This window comes from Bos grunniens, chromosome 2, assembly GCF_055505025.1.
Source record: "Bos grunniens cultivar Pamir isolate PY7600 chromosome 2, Bosgru_T2T1.0, whole genome shotgun sequence".
NCBI classification, from domain to species: Eukaryota; Metazoa; Chordata; class Mammalia; order Artiodactyla; family Bovidae; genus Bos; species Bos grunniens.
Window position 1 is genome coordinate 15,474,695 of NC_141166.1, and position 18,434 is coordinate 15,493,128.

Genomic DNA, 18,434 nt, shown 5'->3' on the forward strand with positions numbered 1-18,434 from the left:
ATTCTGCCCCTGGTCAGGACAAGCTTCTGGGACCTCCTGTTCACTTCCTGCTGACATGGGGCATCCTCTGCACAGCTGGCTGAGAGCCACAGCCCAGGAGCAGACTAGCATTCTTGGGGAACAGCCCCCCAAAGCTGTTGGGCTACAGAGTGGCAGGGAGGCTCTGAGAATCCCTGCCCCAACCCAGTACTAAACATCTGTGTTTCAGTGTGATCTCTGCCACTGCCCCTCTCACTGAGTCCCGGCTCTTCCTTCATACCTAATGACCAGACCCACCCTACTGTGAGGCCCCACCAAGAGCAGACTGGATGAGACCCTGAATGCAGACAGATGCTCCTATGGAGGCTCTCCCTGCCTTCCTGGGTGAAAAGGCAGGACTCCACCTCTGATTGGCATTGCTCCCAACCCTGTCTTAGTTGCCTGGCAACAGCTCTGCGTCTCTAGCCAGGGACACACAATGGCCAGTGGCAGTCCAGCAGCCAAGAGGGTAGTGGTGTACCGGAACGGGGACCCCTTCTCCCCAGGCCGCCAGCTGGTGGTGACTCAACGCCGCTTCCCCACCCTGGAGACCTTCCTCTGTGAGGTGACATTGGCTGTGCGGGCCCCAGTGGCCGTGCGTGCTCTCTACACCCCTTACGGCCACCCTGTCACCGACCTGGCAGACCTGCAGAACGGAGGGCTGTATGTGGCTGCTGGCTTCGAACATTTCCACAAGCTCCCGTGAGTGGGCTGAGGGTGGTCAAAAGCCTGGGGAGGGAGGTAATAGCAACAGCAGCAGTTCAGTACTGACTATGTAGACATTAGCAGTCCTGTGAGGTGGGTGGTCTTATTCCCAGTCTTTGGAAGGGTAAATCAAGATAGTCCTAAGCTGCCCAGGAGTAGACAACACAGGTGGAGCCACTGTTCAAGTCAAGAGTCTGACACTGATCATGCCTATCCAGCCAGGACCAAACCACGGTAAGAGCAACATTCTCATGCTAGTTGAGCCCCCTTTTCCAAAGGCTCCTCCTGATGGGATCCTTATCACCCCCATCACCACCACCACCAAATACTCTAAATCTATCCATAGACATCCCATGTTCTCCAGTAGGCTGGGACCACCCTTTACAGGGTGTAGCTGTGCTTTCCAAGATGGGAGACTTCAGTGTCTGAGCTTCCAACTCAGATCTGGCTTCCAGGTCTTCTTTCACTCTCAGCTGAGAGGTTGCTCGCTGTAACCTAAGGAGCCAGGAGTTGGGGAGCTAGACAGACTTAGAATCTGGACTTGGTCACTTCCGTGTTACTTTGGGAGTCCTTGTTCTGTCTCATACAAAATGAGATGAAACCACATACCCTGCGAAGGAGAACATTTCTCTGAGATACAGGAGGATTTAGACCTTTAATTATGTGGTTTGTGCCCTGGACTGGATGTGCAGCCTGATATACGCAGGGCCTAAGGCAGGTTCAAGTGTCAGCATCTGTTTCTGGACTGAGGTGACTTGAGACTGTTTCACTGGGAAGGGAGACCTGGTGAGCTGGGCCCCAGCCCCCTCCTCTGGCAGCTGCTGGGCTGCTGAGGTCCCCTGGCTCCCCAAGATGACCTGTGACCTCTCTGTCCTTTCAGCTATTTACCCCCTGCAGGGAAGGATCCAGGTGGGAAGAGCAGCAGATTGGCAGTGAGTCCTGGGGCAGGCCAGCCCCTAGCCCTCTGTTCTCCCCCTCCTCTGAGATGGCTCCCACTTTGGTCTGGGAGGTCAGGGGCCCCAGAAGCAGCTGGATCTGCCTGTCTCCACACCTACTCTGGAGCCAGCTGCTACCCTTCCCAGGGTGCAGGATTTCAAAATGCTGTTCCCTGCGCCTTTCGCAACCTTTTATCTCCAGGCTGTGGTCCTCAGAGGAAAGAGGACGCTATAAAACAGAGGGATGGGAGGGGGTTAAGAATGTGACTTAGGGAGGTAGAAGCACCCTGTGGTAAAAGCTGTGACCAGTCTCACGCTCCTTATCCCCTCTTCCGCCCCAGTCTGGTTCCTTTCCCTCACCCTACCCACCTTAGACTGACCTACCCCTGACCAAAGGCCTCAATGCGTTCCTGATCTGGGGACCTGATGGGTTTCAGGGTCTTCCGGTGACTCGGCAGCTATGTGATGGGGCCCTTGGACGGCAGCTACCTGCTGGTTCCCCCTGCTATATCCAGTAAGTGCCCGTGTTGGGGAGGCGGGGGCATAGATTTTTGTTTCAGTGAGGCCAAGGAAAAGTAGGTGGATTTGTTCCAGGAGCCCGTGCACTGGGTCTCAGACTGTCTTCTGGCCCCGGTGCCATCCTTCATCCTCTCACATGGATGCTCACATCCCCTTACCAGGCTGCTCTTTGTCCCAGTGTGTTCAGGAATGGGGACCTGTTAAGTCCTCCGTTCAGCCTGAAGCTGTCCCAGGCTGCCAGCGAGGACTGGGAAGCAGTGTTGAAGCTCCTGAAGGAGAAGGTGAAATTACAGAGCGGGGCTGTGCGCAAGTGAGTCTGGGAACTGCGGAAACCTGAATGTCCCCAAAGAGAGCCGCCCCACTGGTTCTGGCCTTCCTAGAGGATGAAAAGGCCAAATGAAAGCATGTTTCCCCAAAGGGGACTTCTTTCTGTGCCAGAGGGAGAGGCCCTTCCGGCCCAGCCCTTGGAGCCAGGGTGGAGCCTGGGGGACTGGCCCTGGTGCCCGGAGAGCTGCTCCCCAGCAGGGCCAGGCACCTTGGAAGAGCTGTACCCACCCCCTCACAGTCTGCTGACTATCAAGACCCACCTTGTTCACTGGCCCTTATGTACTCACCTCTCTCTCCCAGGCTCTGCACCCTGGACGGGCTCCCACTGTCAGCAAGGGAGGCTCTGGTGAGCGGCCATTACTACGTGGCCGTTGGAGAGGATGAGTTCAAGGCCCTCCCCTATCTGGAGCTGCTGGTGCCCAGTCGCTCACTGCCCAGGGGCTGCTGGTATGTATATATGAGGGGAGGGGCGGCAGGTTAGAGCAAAGGAAGCCACCCTGACTCCATGTCCTGCTCTGCCCGCTATAAGCCTTCTCTTTTTTCATTGCAGGCGTCCCCCAGGTCCAAAGTCCAGGCCCCACCAGCAGGTGGTAGGTGACCCAGGGTGTTGTGGGGGGCGGGAAAGAAGGAAGTGACTAGCTTCCCGCTGAGGCTCTGACCTTATTGTACTGTATCCTCTCAATAATTTTGTGAAATAAAGATTGTTATTCCCATTTTCCAGAGGAGAGGCTGAAGTTCAGAGGAGTGAAGTGATTTGTTCAGGGTAACACAGTGACTGACAGCAGCCAGATCAGAACCAGGTCTGAAAGCCAGCTTATCTGGGCTCTGTGAAGATCTTCAGGACTCTGAGTTGCTGGACCTGATGCCAGATTGGATGCTGGGAAAATCAGTATATCTGGCATAGCAGGGTCCAAAATGCTTATCAGCTTCCCATCTTATCCCAGGCCTGAGCCCTCCCAAGAGATGAGCCAGCGAGTTGAGGGTAGGAGGATACAACCTGATTTCACTGGTCATTTAGAACACCAGACATCATCTACTATGTCCCTGGATAAAGCAGCCTGATGGAAGAGGGAGCAGGGAGGGAAGATGCAGGCTATGAAGATGGATGGCTTCTCCTCTCCCAGGCTGCCAAAGGCATCAGAGGCATTCACACCTGGACTGGGAGTGGAGAAGGTAAGGACAGCCTACAACCATGGCTCACGCTCAGTGTTCCCTCCGCAGGCCCAGGGCCACAGAGCACAGGCAAGCCGGTTCTCTCCAAATGAAGCCAGACAAATTGAGCCATCTGCTTTCTATGCCAGACCCCAACGAGCTATTGAGCCAAGAAGCATGCTCCCCACGCTCTCATTTCCATCAGGTGAGGGGACCCCAGAATTCAAGGCCTTCTCAGCCAGCCTCTGACAGTGACATGGGATGGTGCCTGCTGGGGATGACACAGGAGGGTGAGGGAGTTCCATGGTCCAGAGCTGGTCTTGACTTCAGCACAACTGTCTCCTGCTCCCTCGTGTGCATAGCCAGTCCTTTGCCTTTTCATGGGGACCTGGCTTATGAAAAGAAGCATGTGAAAACTCGAAGCCATGAATTTCAGGGGTGGGATTTGGAAGGGTTGGGGATGGGGGCCAAAAGCCTGCCCCTGAACTAACCTCCATCCTCTGCGGTCATGAACGAGGCTCAGGGCTGGGGAGAGGGCTGATAAAGTCTAAGGAAAGAATGTTGAGGGCTCCTCAGCCTCGGCGTTGGTCTCTTGCCTTCCACGTCAGGAACCAAGGGAGTGTATAGGGCTCCCCACCCAAGGAAGGAGACGGCAGGGGCCCGGGAAGTAGCAGATGATGAAGACACCCAGACAGAGGAGCCCTTGGATCAGGTGGGCCGGGGCTGGAAGCTGTGTGTTGGCTTTTGTTTTGTTTGTATGGTTTTTTTTTTGCTGTACCCTGCGGCATGTGGGATCTTAGTTCCCCAGCCAGGGATCAAACCTGCACCCACTGCATTGGAAGCCAGGGAAGTCCCTGGAAGCCATATGTTGGGACAGGAGTTCTGAGCTGGAAACCAGCAGCCCTCGGTCGCAGGAACAATTCTCCCTTGTGACTGTGAACAAATCTAACCTTCTCAGAGCCCGAGTTCCTATGTTAAATGAGATGGTGGATCCAGATTTCTGGTCTCTTCCTTTCCTGGGGTTGGGAAACCCCAGGCTAAAGGCTGGAGGCTGGACTGGGGTGCTTAATGGCTCCGTTCTGTGTGGCCTTCTTCCTCCTCCAGCGGATAGCACAGATTGTGGAAGAGGCGCTGTTCCTGGAAAAACAGCCTGGGGCTGGGGCGGCTATCTCAGCCTGATGCCTGCTCCACCATCTTGAGATCCAGCAGCTCCAGCCAGGAACTGGGGACCTTCACTCTGTAGTCACCTTTTATCCTCAGCCTCCAGCAGCCTGTTCTCAAGGAACCAGCGTCTCCTCTGGGCTCACAGGGTATGATGCAACCCCTTCAGTCCGGCTCTGCTGCTCATAAACCTACACCCCAGTCTTCTTTCCTTTTGGAGCAGAGAAGCCCCAGCTACAGAGGCTGTTTCCTTATGAGAGTCTCTGGCCAGAGAAAGGAGTAGCCAGCTGGGTTTGGGGGAGAGACCACAAACATGGGAGCAGGTCTGTCACAATAAAAGAATACTTACTAATCTCCATCTGTTTACTACAGATTTATTACAGACAACTGACTTAGCGACTCAACAACAACTGCTCACCCAGCATCGCTCCACATGCTGGAGTTGGGCAGTGCCGGGGCCCACGGGCATTTGAGGGGGGCAGGCAGTTGAGGATTTACGCCCACCTCACGGGAAGGACAGGGAGGCTAACAGCCAGCTCCTCTCCCGCACATCATCTGCCATTCTTACGCACTTTCCCCAGTTCCCTCCTCAGCCAGCGAAGGCTGAGCCCTGGAGGCCTCCTGTTTGCATTTCTGGCTCAGAGGCTATAGCTGGCCTTCTCCTTGCAGCTGGGGTTCTGCAGTCCACCACCCAGCTGCTGGGATAGTCCAGGTCAGGCCATAGTAACAGTGACAGGTCTGGGGACCTGACGTGACAGCAGAGAGGGTGCTGCTGGGGCACGAGGGCTGCTGAGGATGAGGGTGAAGTCTCTTGTGCTAAATCTGAGTGGTTGAACAGCATGTGAAAGTTACAAAACCCTTTCACTCTTGTTCTCTTATTACGATCCATGAGGTAGTTATTATCTCAGGAGGTGAGGAAGCTGAGGCTGGGCCTGGGGCTGGGGGTGGGAGGCCTAAGTCCCAGGCTCACTGCCTCTACCTCATGGCCCAAGGGTTTCCTGGAGATAGCAGAGCTGGAGGTGGCCTTGGTTCACTCAAAGTGCAGACGGTTGCCCTTGGGTCTTGGTCACTGAGCTTGTGATGCAGAGTGTAATTCCTGCCACGGTGAGCACCATGCCAGCAAATGCTCCTGGGATAATGGGTAGAAATTGAGGAGCTCTGAGACTAGCCATGCCAGTAGGAGCTGACGCAGGGCTGAGGGAAGGGCTCAGATGGGAACTACCCAGGGGAAGGCAACCCTGATGGCAACAAGGAGGCAGGAGAGCTACAGAGGAAAGGGCAGGATGAGGGAAGAGCCTCTCCTCACCTGGTCACAGGAAACGGCTCTGGAAAAAACTAACCCAGGGTGTCAAAGTCCAAGTAGCGGCTTCCCGAATTTGCAGTGTCCTGACTTACGTTTTCCACCAATATCTTCTCCAAGGACCTTCCCAACAATCAGTGTAAAGATGATGGCCAGAGAGTTACTGATGGGCACAGCTAGGGTCAGATCTGAGTGATCAGAATGAAAAGAATCTCTGAGATGCAAAAAAAAAAAAGTCTTTCTAAGCACAAAACACTTTCATTACATCATCAAGACAGTTTTAAAAAAGGTGTCTCATGATCCCATTTTTCAGATAATGTCACAGCAAAGCTCAGGATTCAAACTCAGGTCTCCTGACTTCAAATTCAGTGCTCCCTCAGGATTCCAGCAAGAAGACCTAAACTACAAGGTCTGGGACCATCTTGGTTTGCTGGTAAGGATGAGGTCTTTGCACTCAAACAGAACTACTGTGATCTCAAGGACATCTGGACAGACAGGTACCCCAAAGCCAAAGGACACAATAGCATGCGGCAGTAACACCAAACACAAGCACACTTTATGTGCCAGCGCTTTGTGTACACATCGAATCAGTCTTCATAACAACAATGCAGGAAGCACATTAGCATCATAATGGAAACAAAGGCTCAAAGACACCACAGAAATGGAGGCAAATTGAGGATTTAAACCGAGGTCTGCCTGACTCTAAAGGTAGTAGAACTAAATGGATAAGGACGAAGCAAAACAGCAGGTGAAGCACATTTCTTTCTTTTCAGTTCGGACTTGGGCCTCATGGAATTATGTAAGAGAAAAAAACGTCAGCAGCAGGAACAGGTACAGGACAGGCCCCACAGGGCTGGTTCTTAAGTAGAGGTCACCACAGTCCAGGATCTGTTGCTTCGTTTTGAAGCTCTGACTTTAATAAATGAAACTTCAAGAAGACTTAACGGAGTTAACAATACTCTTAACTTGAAATTTATTACACTTAAATTTTGTACATTTGAAGCTTTTTAAGAAGACAGATTTTATGTTGTGTTCTTAAAACACATACCAAAAAAATAAATAAATAAATAAAACCAAAAAAACTAATGGATAAATCAGAAACTGAGTTACTTGTTTGCAAGACTCATAACTGCCGGGCAGGCTGTGCACGTTGGCTCCTCAGCACATTCTTTCCCAACCCTCCCAGGCCTCACCTGTTCCAGGCAGAGGAGGAGAGAACCGCGCAGCTGCTCATCCCCTGTGAGGCGCGGCCATGGCTGGTATTAGCCACCCAAGAAACTGACACAACTGCCACCTACTCAGAGCGCTTTCCTTAACCTTACACAACACAGAATGTAGTGGTTGCTAAAGACTGGTTTGCAACAGTAGATGGGAGAGGGAAGCAGCATAGTGTGAGGAAAGAATAGGACACTGGAGTGAGGCAGACCCAGGTTTCCCTACGTGATCTTGGCTAGATCAATCACTCTGAGCCTGTTCCCTACCTGAAAAACAGTGATAGCAAGATAACAGCATCGTCTTACAAAAGGGTTGTTGTAAGATGAAATATGATAACATGTGTATATCCTTGCCTGAATGAATAGTGACCACTGTTCTGATTATTAGAATGGATACAGGCAGGGTAAGTGGTGAGATAAGAGGATCCTGAAATTCCAATTTGCTCAAAACTTGGTAAATGGCTAACTGCAGGCATTTTTCCAGAGCACTCAGTGTTCTGGGCAGCAGGGAGTGCCAGAGGCTTTCCAACTTTGCTTTAAATGAAGTCTTACGAGAAGCCCAAAATGTAAAACAGATGAAAGTGGAGTGATGCTAGTTGAAGCTGACATGGCAGATGTGGAGGTGGGCCTAGCCTCTCCCATGACTTCTGAGGGGTTTCCCAGGGTTATTTGGGGTCCAAACTCCCCTCAAATCCCTGGGAGGTGAGCCCAGGTGAGACTTCAGGTGAGTTACAGCAAAGTTATAGCAAAAACTTCTGTTAGCAAAGTTCAAGAGCATGAACTTTAGTAACAGACGGCTTCACATGCTTCTGCACTGACATGCTGTGGGACTTAAGAGGTGAAATAAGTTGCCCAAAGTTTTGTAACTTCATTGCCTTGGTGGAGACAATCATGTCCATTTTATAAGGTTGAGCTGAGAATTTTTTTAAATGTGTAAAACTAGAACAGTATCTGATGCAGGGGAGGACACACAATAGGGGAAAAGAAATGTATCCTTATTGAGCTCCTCCAGTCCATCGTGCACCAGGTACTGCTCCGGATGCTTCTCAAAACTGAACTTAATTCTCTCAGTGCTATGAAGTCAACCATAAAAAATCAAGGTTCAAATAAGAGACTTGCCCAAGGTTAGGCAGGCAGTTAGCAGTGGAAGCAAGAGTGTCAAAGGCAGCCCTTGGGCAATTTGCTGTCGGTCCAGTGGTTAGGACTCTGTGCTTCCACTGCAGTGGGCCTGGGTTTGATCCCTGGTCAGGGAACTAAGATCCCATAAACTGCATGGTGCGCACACACACACACACTCAAAAACCCTCCACACGGCCAAAGGAACTTTCTTTCTCTGCTGCTGCACAAGATTGCCAGGCTTCAAACCAACCCTTTGCCTGGCAGCATACTCATAACCAACCCACCATACCCTACTGCCTAGAGAAGAGGGTGCAAATATGGAACCAGATCCCTCATTCATGGCAACAAGGTGTTTGAGACATTCCCTCCATCCTAAGCATAGCGGTTCTAAGCCAGAGACCCACCTGTTGACGCCAAGGTGAGGTAATAGAGAAGGGAGCCACACTGGTTGAGAGAAAAGGGCATCAGGTACTGGAAACAGAAGAAAACTGCAGTCAGTGTGATTGCTTAACTGAGCAGGGCTGCCTTCTTTGAGCTTCGAGATAAGCCTTTCCTTGGAGGGAGGGGTAGCTATGAGGGCCTAGGGCCCAAGTCATCTGAAAAGGACCCTTCCAGGGCAGAGGGAACATCACTGACTGAACCCCATGCCTTTGCCCTGAATGCCCTCCCCCTCAGCCCCGCTGGTTTCTATCCACCCCATCCTGCAAGTCCCTGAGTGCCAGTGTTCCTCTCTCCAAGAAACCTTCCCTCAGTTGCCTAGCTCCAGCCTCCCTCCTCTGAACTCACAAAGCAGTTTATTTGTACCTCACTCAAAGCCCTTAGCCCTGAGAGGCAGTTGTGTCTATGTCTTTCCCACCAGCCGAGACTGGCAGCACTGAGCTCAGAAGTAGTACTCTAGATTCTCCCTTATCCCCCCCTCCCCAGGGCCAATTTGAGCCCTAAGCCCTCCCTCTGGAAAAGTCTGTTGGAAGGATCACCATAATAAAATATTAATAGCAGCTCAGGGCATCATAGACTTGAGACCTAATTATAATATGTATAAGGCCAACTGCTAAGTGCTTTATGTGCCTCACCTCACTTAACCCTCACAACTGCCCCATAAGACTGTTACCCTTATTATCCCCATTTTACAGAAGACTCTTGAGAGTCCCTTGGACTGCAAGGAGATCCAACCAGTCCATTCTAAAGGAGATCAGCCCTGGCTGTTCTTTGGAAGGAATGATGCTAAAGCTGAAACTCCAGTACTTTGGCCACCTCATGCGAGGAGTTGACTCACTGGAGAAGACTCTGATGCTGGGAGGGATTGGGGGCAGGAGGAGAAGGGGACGACAGAGAATGAGATGGCTGGATGGCATCACCGACTCGAAGGAGGTGAGTTTGAGTCAACTCCGGGAGATGGTGATGGACAGGGAGGCCTGGCCTGGCGTGCTGAGATTCATGGGGTCGCAAAGGGTCAGACACGACTGAGCGACTGAACTGAACTGAACTGACAGATGACGAAACTGAGACTCAAGGCAAACAAGACTCATACAAGAGCTTCCGGAGAGTAAGTGGTGGAGCGCAGATTCTGACCCTGATCTGTTTGACTCCAGAGACCAAATTCTTAGCCGCTACTCTCTACAGAGGGCTCATTCACAGACGCACCTCGGGATTCAAGAAGAGGGTTTTCATTTCCTGCAGCAACTGCCGGGCCCAGGTCCGCTCATGAACCTGCTGCAGGCGGGAGGAGGCCCGCTTCAGCAATGGCTGTGTGCCACCCCACAGAGCGGCCACCAGCACCAGAGCCAGCACCTGCCCTGGATGGAGATACGAGTGACATCCCCCGCCGCCCCACCGCACGGCCTTAGCCCTCCTCCGGCCTCCCATTCTCACCCCGCCGCCCCGACATCCCTTCTTTGCTCTCCGACGCCCCGTGTGTGATTGGCGGGTAGGACAGGCCCCGCGAAGCCGGGGAGATGGATCCTGGAGCCCAGGTTCGGGTTTGTAGCAGGGGTCGGGGTTAGGTGGTGAGGGGGTGTAAGAAATGAACTTGGGATAGCGGTCTGGAAGCCAGGGCAGGGGCGGGGCCCGCTTACCCAGGGTCGCCGCCATGGCAACGCCGCTCCTCTCCTCTTCCGGGAACGAAGGGGGCGGAGACTCGTGATCCGGAAGTGGCGCCAAAGCCTCTTCCGGTTCTACTCACGTTGCTGCTTTCCTCGCGTCACCGCCGGGATGGTGAGTTCTTCTGTGTTAAAGGTGTTGCCGTGGGGGTCCGGGCTGGGGCAGGGGCCATTTCTGGGCGCTGACACTGCCGTCCTGTCCCCACAGAAGCCGATCTTGCTGCAGGGCCATGAGCGGTCCATTACACAGATTAAGTACAACCGCGAGGGAGACCTCCTCTTCACGGTGGCCAAGGACCCTGTGAGCGTCGGCCGAAGGGCGGGCCAGCCGGGACCTTGCGGAGGGGGCCCGGGAGCGGGCGAGTTCATTCTCCCGGGGCGAAGGGTGGACAAGCTAGTTTTGCTGCGAGAAAAACCAAGGAGTGCCCCGTTCTGAGAAGTAGGGAGAGATCATCCCGGGGTTTGGAGGGCGAGAGCATTACACCGATAGATGTGGGAAAGGACTCCATTGTTGATAGGAGGAGGGAGTAGCCAGGGAGAAGAAAACAAGGGGCCTGTGGAAAGGGAACAGGGACGTGGGTCATCTTGTTTATGGGGCGGAGAGGAGCTCATTCCGGAGAAGAACAAAACTATTCTACAAGGATAGGGGAACAGACCACCTGGAGAAGGGGGAAGTTGATCCTGGGGCGGCGAGAGATAAAGGCCTTAAAGAAGGTATCCCTGGTATCATTTCAGTCATCCCTGTTCCTGCCTCACTCACTGCAAACAGCCCCTCTGAGTACTGCGTTTTGAGGCACCTCCATATGGAGAAAGTTAACCCTAGTGGCTAAACGTGGGGGCTCTGAAACCAGACAGACCTGATTTGAATCCTGAGTCCTGCATTCACTAGCAGTGTGACTTTGAACATGCCATTTAACCATTATAAACTTTAAGTGCCCCTTTTTACAAACTATGGGTAGTAATAGTACCTCCCTCTTGGGGTTGTCTTTAGGATTAAGTGAGATTATTCAAATAAAGAGCTTACTTGAATAAAGAGTGTTTGTGAGTACCATATCAATGTTAGATGTTTACATTTTAAGTTCCTTAGACATTATTTTATTGGAGTCTCACAGCTACCCTTTGAAAAAGGCGTTATTGTCCCGGCCAGTTTACACATGGGGAAACTGAAGTTCAGAGGGGAAAAGCACACATTTTGAGATAATACAGTGAGATAGTAGCAGAGCAGGGACTGGAACCCAGGTTTCCCTCCTACCAACTGCTCCCGTTTGGACAGAACACCAAAACACTACTGTTTTGCTAGGCTGATACTCGACCTTTTATTCCTCAAAGGGTTTAGGAGTCTGGGGAAAAGGCTGGTATGATGGAGACTTTTTTGCAACCAGGAGGAGAATCCAGGAGTTGGTCTTTTAACCAGCAACCTGCTGTTCCTCAAGAGATGCGCAGGGGAGGGTAGAATCTGGCCTGGCTAGAAGCTTCTGGGGCAAAATAGGCCATGGCTCTGCCTGCGATGCCTATCATCCTGTCACATTGTCCTTGATCCTCCAGATTGTCAATGTATGGTACTCTGTGAATGGTGAGAGACTGGGCACCTACATGGGCCATACCGGAGCTGTGTGGTGTGTGGACGCGGACTGTATCCTTATCTTTGTTCTGAGTCTGTGCTCCCAGGGTCTGCCAGCCGTGGAGAAGCTGCTGACCTGAAGCTGAGAGTTTGAGATGCTCTGGTGGGGTCAGGAGAATGATGCTATCTACCTCCTACTCCTTGGTCTGTTCACTAGTTCGGGGAACATTTAGGACAGGTTCCAGTTCTGAATGAGGAGGTTAGGATGAGAGAAGGAAGGCTCTCTGGTGCTGAATAGGGAGATGATTCACTTGGCCTTCCAAGAGGACAAGGACTCAGGTGAATTCTGTCATGCTTCTTAACACTCTCTTCAGGGGACACCAAGCATGTCCTCACTGGCTCAGCTGACAACAGCTGTCGTCTCTGGGACTGTGAAACAGGTAAGCCTGGATCCTTCTACACTTTTTCAGCAAACAGTGAGGACCTATAGTATACTTATTGAGGCCAACAGGTTCTGGGGAAATAGAGATAAATTCAGAGATGGTTCCCAGTCTAGGGAAAAAGAGACAAGAAAATAAGGAAGACAGAGGTGAAAAGAGGCACTCCAGTGAGATATAAGCCTTGTTAGAGGTAGCACAGTGCACTGTGAAAGCCAAGGGGGAGGCAACTGAAGGCTGAAGTGGGGATGGGATCAGCCTGGGAAGGTTTCCCAAAGTAAGTGTCATGTGAGGTGATCGCTGCGGCACACGCAAGAGTGAAAGCACAGCGAGTGTCGTCCAAGTCATCTGATCTGGCAGGAGCTCCTGCTGCCTGGGGGTGAAATAGACAGCAGTGGAGAGCTGAGGCGGCTGGGGCCAGAACAGGCCTTGAGTGTGAGCTCGGGAACACGACTGCTCTGCAGGACTCGGCATGCTGTGGAGGGTCCTGAGCAGGGAAGAGCCTGTTTAGTTCTTTTTTTTAATTTTTGGCCACACCGTGGCAAGTGGGCAAGTGGGATCTTAGTTCCCTGACCAGGGATCGAACCCACACCCCCTGCATTGGAAGGCAGAGTCTTAACCACTGCTGGGGAAGTCCCCAACCATGTTTAGCTTTGGCAAGCCCAGGTAGCAGTGGAGAACATTGCAGGAACAGACAGAAGATGGGAGCCTATTAAACTGCTCCATTTAGTAAATATTTTCTGGGTACCCAGATCTCTCCCAGGTCTTTGCTGGGCACTGGTGACATGCAGAGAAGTTAGAGGAGGTCTTTGCTGTGGAGAAGCACATTCTCCACAGAGGTGGAGACAGATAAAATGTAGTCCGTTGTGAGTGCCACAGTGGCGGGATGTCTGAGGAGGGACTGTGGAGAAGTTAAAAGACCTGAGCCAAAGCACAGCAGTGAGGGAAGAAGACAGGGCAGGGGGCTAGTCACCAGTGTAGGAGGAACAGTGCATTGTAATGATAGGCAGGGGTAGAGGGCATCCTCCCGGGATCAGCAGGGGGCAGGGCCTAACCGAGACTCTGCCTGTTCCCAGGGAAGCAGCTGGCCCTGCTCAAGACCAATTCAGCAGTCCGGACCTGTGGCTTTGACTTTGGGGGCAACATAATCATGTTCTCCACAGACAAGCAGATGGGCTACCAGTGCTTCGTGAGCTTCTTTGACCTGCGGGATCCAAGCCAGATCGGTGAGCCGGGGCTGGGGCACAGGACTGGGGTTGAGGTGAGGGGTGCGGCTCCAGAGCCCAGGGCCTGACGTGCTGCCCCACACAGACAGCAATGAGCCCTACATGAGGATCCCTTGCAACGACTCCAAGATCACCAGTGCCGTTTGGGGACCTCTGGGAGAGTGCATCATCGCAGGCCACGAAGGTGGAGAGCTCAACCAGTATAGTGCCAAGGTAAGGTGGGTGAGGCCTACGCCCATCAGAATGATTCTCTGTGAGAGGCAGGATGAGCCTGGGGGTTAAGAGTGAGGGCCAGATTCACACAGACTTCACCATTTTCTAAGTATGTGATTTTCGTCGTATTATATAACTTCACAGAGCCTGTTTATCTGTACGATGTTTCAAGCATCAGATGACCTCAGGTGTTTGAAAAACTTGTCATAGAGTACTCAGGACATGTGACCAGTGATCACAATTAAGCATGTCCCTGCCCCCACTGAGTGGCAGGTGCCATGCTAGACTCAGGACAAAGAAGGGAATCAGACATGGACCCTGCCCTCCGGGAGGCAGGCTGGCAAACAGTTAGCACATGGGTCAGGTTGTGAGCTGTGCCACTGTTGAGGGCTCAACCAAGTACAGAAAGTGCCGTCTGTCACAGAAGACGTGGCCTGTACATTAAGCTGTGAAGAATAAATGGAGCTTCAAGCCAGAAGAGAGAGTTGTTCCACAGACACAGGAGCAGAGTGTGCGGAGGCACAGAGTTAAGGGAGTAGGCAGATTCTTCAGGAATGGGAGTTTGGTCTCTCTGGAATGTGGTGTTGGGGAAGGGGGACCAGGACTAGATTGCGGATCCAGAGATAAGGGAGCTGTGATTTCCTCTTAGGCAGGAGGAAATCTTCAAATGGTTATGATGATCAGGTTTTCTCTTTTATTTTTTAAAATATTGATTGATTTTATATTGGCTGTATCGGGTCTTAGTGGTAGCATCCCAGAGTGTATGAACTCTAGCTGTGCCTCTCAGTCTTCATGTGGGATATTAGTTTTCCAACCAAGTATCAAAACCACATCCCCTGCATTGTAAGATGGACTCCTAACCACTGGGCCACCAGAGAAGTCCCAGGTTTTTTCCTTTAGAAAGCTCTCACAGGCTAGACTGGAGAATGCATAAAAACTAGGAAGTAGTCACAGGGATGTGGGGTATCTGACAGGAGACATTCAGGGTGACCGATGAGAGGGAGGGTTACCGAAAGGGTGAAGTCTCAGATTTCTGTCTCAGATTTCTGATGTGGGCTCCTGGGTTTCTGGGGAATGCTGGGATGTAATATCGTAAAGTTTGGTCAGTCACTCAATAAGCACTGGCTGTGGTCCACTAAAGTACCAGGCCTACCTGCAGGAATGAACGGGAACCAAGGTCAAGGCCATAAACAGTGCTTGATGCTAGCCAACGGTGGAGCTGATCTGTGCCCTCAGGTAGGCCTGACTGCAAAACTGGTGCTTCTTCCCCAAAATGGAGGCACCAGATGCCTCCCTACCATGTGTCCACGGAGGAGACAAAGATACAGTCTTCCCTGACAGTAGGTGAAAGGAACTCAGGGAAGGAGATGGCAGTCTTCTGAGGGTCTTTGTGAGGCCCAGTGCTTGAGGCCGTTCAGTCATCTTCACAAATGTTTGCAGCACGCATGCCAGGCGCCCATCACTCACATTCAGGTAAGACCCAGTCCCGGTGTCCTTGAGTCAGGAAGACCCGCTGGAGGAGGAAATGGCAGCCTGCTCTGGAATTCTTGCCTGGAAGATCCCATGGACATAGCAGCCTTGGGTTTTGCAGTCCACGGGGTCACGAGGAGTCGAACATGACTGAGCACGCACACACAGTGTCCTTACAGGATCCTGGGGACTTGTTTGTTTGTTACTAGTCCTAACCATTGGACCACCAGGGAGTTACTCCTAGGGGCTTTTAATAATCTTGTTTTCTAAATAGAGAAATCGAGGCAAAGAGAAGTTTTTTGTTGTTTTTTTTTTTAATTTGGCCATGCTGCAAGGCTTGCAAGATCCTAGTTCCCCATTTAGGGACTGAATCCAGGCCCTCAGTAGTAAAAGCACTGAGTTGTAACCACTGGACCACCAGGGAACTCCCATAGAAAAGTACGTTTAAGGGCAGATTCTAAACTCTGTACTACGTAGTCTGGCAGGTTCTGTAAGTGGGAAGGGAAATCAGATGAAAGAGCCCTTTGAGAAGACCTGAAAAAAGGCTGGATGAGCATCGGTCCTCATGAACTGTGACCAAGACCCTGCGAGGGAAGGAGATTCCATTGGGTTCTGCCTTTTACTGGTTTTGAGCTCTCCAAGTCACACCACCTATCTGAACCATAGTTTCCTTTTAAAATTGTGGTAAAATATTCACTTCATAGGATTGTTGTGGGGATTAAAAAAAAAATGTGTTGTTACCTGCTTAGCACAATGCTTGGCAAACAGTGTTGGTGCTGCTGCTGTTATTCAGTCACTAAGTTGTGTCCATTTCTTGGCAAACCCATGGACTGCAGCATGCCAGGCTCCTCTGTCCTCCACTGTCTTCCAGAGTTTGCTCAGATTCATGTCCATGGAGTCAGTGAGGCTGTCTAACCATCTCATTCTCTGCTTCTGGCAAATAGTAGCCACTCAGTATTTTTTGGAAGAAGGATTAAATGGAACTACTCTACTGTTACATGATGATTAATTAATAGGTGTCACCATAAGTGTCTGTTTTCCTAGGTGGACTAGCAGTGTTCATGAAACCTGCACACTTGGGCTAGATTGGGCTTGGGAGTGGGAGTAAATGTTGATTCAGGGGATACTAAGGCAGGCCCGACCTGACCTCCCCTCTCCTTCATGGGACGAGAAAGGGTCCAGAGTCCTGGCTGAGCCTGGGGTATTGGGAATGGAGTGATCAGAGCCTCCCTCTTCTGTCCGCAGTCTGGGGAGGTTCTGGTGAATGTTAAGGAGCACTCCCGGCAGATCAATGACATCCAGTTATCCAGGGATATGACCATGTTCGTCACTGCATCCAAGGACAACACTGCCAAGGTGAGCCTGGGCAAGGAGTCTGCCGGGCCTGCTCCCACCCTCCCGCAGGGCTCTCAGCTTCCCCCAAGAAGACTCCTTTTACAGACATCTCCCTGGCCTTCTGTCTCTAGCTCTTCGACTCCACAACCCTTGAACACCAGAAGACTTTCAGGACAGAACGACCTGTCAACTCAGCTGCCCTCTCTCCCAACTACGATCATGTAAGGAAACCCACCTGAGTTTCCTGCTAAAGACTCAGAATGTTTCCAGGATCTAGTTTGTCTAGCAATTAAGAAAAGAGCTTTGGGGGAAAATAGTGTCAGGCAGAGAGGAGATCTCAGCAGGAACAAGGGTGAATGATGGGAAAGCCCCGGGGGCAGGGCAGGAGGTGGCTGAGGGATGTTTGTTCCTTACCCTTAATATCTTCCCAGTCTGATGTAGGAGATACTAAAGGCTTATAGGGTTGGGGGAAGAAACGGAAAATGGACTTGCCTGCTTTTTGGGCCCATCTAGAGTTTCTTCCCTTCAGGTGGTGCTGGGCGGTGGTCAGGAAGCCATGGATGTAACCACCACCTCCACCAGGATTGGCAAGTTCGAGGCCAGGTAAAGGGGGAAGGAGCGCTTCCAAACAGAAACATCATGAAGTGTCTCTCACAATGGCCAGAAACCGGATAATGGAGGAAACTTTGCTTAATTCACTGGCTGCTAGGGAGTGCAACCAGATTGGGGGCCCTCCTGTGACAAGTGTCTGATACAGCACTTAAGGGCATGAACTCTTGGGCTCACTCTGAAGCCCTGCACATCACTGGAGTTGTCTGTGCCCAATCACCCTTGATTGTATAATGGGCACAGTGATATTATACTTACCTCATAAGACTATGCAGATTAAATAAGGTAATAGTTGTGAAGCTTTTAAGAGCACTGCCCAGCACATAGCAAGGAAGACATTTGGGTCCAATCTTCTCCCAACTTCATCTTGTTTTGTTCTCATTCATTTCCCCCTTATCCCAGTTTTCCTGCTTTATAGTTTTGTTTGGGGAATGGTTCCCGTTGATGTGTTTCGGTAGGACATGGGGACCGAATGAACTGTTGCTTCCCACCCTGCTCTTTCCTCCAGGTTCTTCCACTTGGCCTTTGAAGAAGAGTTTGGAAGAGTCAAGGGTCACTTCGGACCTATCAACAGTGTTGCCTTCCATCCTGATGGCAAGAGGTAGGGCCTGGTGAAGGGGGCTGAGCCAGCCCTGGTTTGCCCACCTCTGCTCCTTTCCCACGTCCTGTCCCCCAGGCCTGCTTCCCAAAGGGCAGGCCTCTGACTGGGCCCTGGCTGTCTCTTCCAGCTACAGCAGTGGCGGCGAAGATGGTTACGTCCGCATCCACTACTTCGACCCACAGTACTTTGAATTTGAGTTTGAAGCTTAATAAGCCAGACCTCTGGGAATTCCCTGTCGGTTCCGTGGTCAGGAGGCTGCACTTCCACTACAGGGGCACGGGTGATCTGCAAGCCTCACCATGCGGCCATACACACACAAAGCCGGATCTCCATCTGAGCCAGGGTCACAGAAGCTTTTGGACTCTATGAAATAAACTAGTTTGGAAATAAATGGTTTCTGGTCAGATATTTGATCATTTTCCCTTCTCAGTGA

At 51.6% G+C, this 18,434-nt stretch overlaps 3 protein-coding genes across 9 annotated transcripts; 2 read left to right on the forward strand and 1 right to left on the reverse strand.

The window, feature by feature from the left end:
• Position 1: 1 nt before the first annotated feature.
• On the forward strand, positions 2-5,173 carry DCDC2B (doublecortin domain containing 2B). Its single transcript, XM_086334046.1, has 9 exons — positions 2-720; positions 1,604-1,655; positions 2,096-2,172; positions 2,356-2,487; positions 2,805-2,951; positions 3,055-3,094; positions 3,726-3,861; positions 4,265-4,368; positions 4,761-5,173. The coding sequence occupies exons 1-9, from the start codon at positions 458-460 to the stop codon at positions 4,833-4,835; spliced, it is 1,026 nt and encodes a 341-aa protein (XP_086190172.1). The 5' UTR covers positions 2-457; the 3' UTR covers positions 4,836-5,173.
• Positions 5,174-5,175: 2 nt separating this feature from the next.
• On the reverse strand, positions 5,176-10,572 carry TMEM234 (transmembrane protein 234). 7 transcript variants are annotated; one of them, XR_015139576.1, is made up of 5 exons: positions 10,526-10,572; positions 10,095-10,246; positions 8,855-8,921; positions 6,213-6,331; positions 5,176-5,946 (listed from the first exon to the last, which is right to left on the reverse strand). XR_015139576.1 is itself a non-coding variant. In XM_086334131.1 (5 exons), exons 1-5 carry the CDS (start codon positions 10,539-10,541, stop codon positions 5,852-5,854), a joined length of 423 nt encoding a protein of 140 aa, XP_086190257.1. In that variant the 5' UTR covers positions 10,542-10,572; the 3' UTR covers positions 5,176-5,851. The 7 variants fall into 7 exon arrangements, 5 of the variants coding, with proteins under 5 accessions (XP_086190257.1, XP_086190263.1, XP_086190238.1 ...); XR_015139577.1 differs by having other exon boundaries at positions 6,124-6,331; XM_086334131.1 differs by having other exon boundaries at positions 6,213-6,305.
• Positions 10,573-10,626: 54 nt separating this feature from the next.
• On the forward strand, positions 10,627-18,392 carry EIF3I (eukaryotic translation initiation factor 3 subunit I). The gene is made up of 11 exons (XM_086334050.1): positions 10,627-10,664; positions 10,758-10,850; positions 12,095-12,182; positions 12,485-12,550; positions 13,624-13,773; positions 13,859-13,986; positions 16,702-16,812; positions 16,923-17,012; positions 17,321-17,394; positions 17,909-18,001; positions 18,129-18,392. Exons 1-11 carry the CDS (start codon positions 10,662-10,664, stop codon positions 18,208-18,210), a joined length of 978 nt encoding a protein of 325 aa, XP_086190176.1. The 5' UTR covers positions 10,627-10,661; the 3' UTR covers positions 18,211-18,392.
• Positions 18,393-18,434: the final 42 nt, after the last annotated feature.

Bases quoted from the DNA above. Each gene is read 5' to 3' on its own strand.
- DCDC2B (XM_086334046.1), top strand. From the start codon at position 458: ATGGCCAGTGGCAGTCCAGCAGCCAAGAGGGTAGTGGTGTACCGGAAC. The intron at 721-1,603 runs GTGAGTGGGCTG...CTGTCCTTTCAG, and splicing joins GAACATTTCCACAAGCTCCC to CTATTTACCCCCTGCAGGGA. The intron at 1,656-2,095 runs GTGAGTCCTGGG...GATGGGTTTCAG, and splicing joins GGAAGAGCAGCAGATTGGCA to GGTCTTCCGGTGACTCGGCA.
- EIF3I (XM_086334050.1), top strand. The intron at 16,813-16,922 runs GTGAGCCTGGGC...TTCTGTCTCTAG, and splicing joins CCAAGGACAACACTGCCAAG to CTCTTCGACTCCACAACCCT. The intron at 17,395-17,908 runs GTAAAGGGGGAA...TCTTTCCTCCAG, and splicing joins ATTGGCAAGTTCGAGGCCAG to GTTCTTCCACTTGGCCTTTG.
- TMEM234 (XM_086334112.1), bottom strand. From the start codon at position 10,541: ATGGCGGCGACCCTGGGTAAGCGGGCCCCGCCCCTGCCCTGGCTTCCA. The intron at 8,922-10,094 runs GTGCGTCTGTGA...TTCTGTTTCCAG, and splicing joins CCCTCTTCTTGAATCCCGAG to TACCTGATGCCCTTTTCTCT. The intron at 6,306-8,854 runs GTGGGTCTCTGG...CTGATCACTCAG, and splicing joins CCTCACCTTGGCGTCAACAG to ATCTGACCCTAGCTGTGCCC.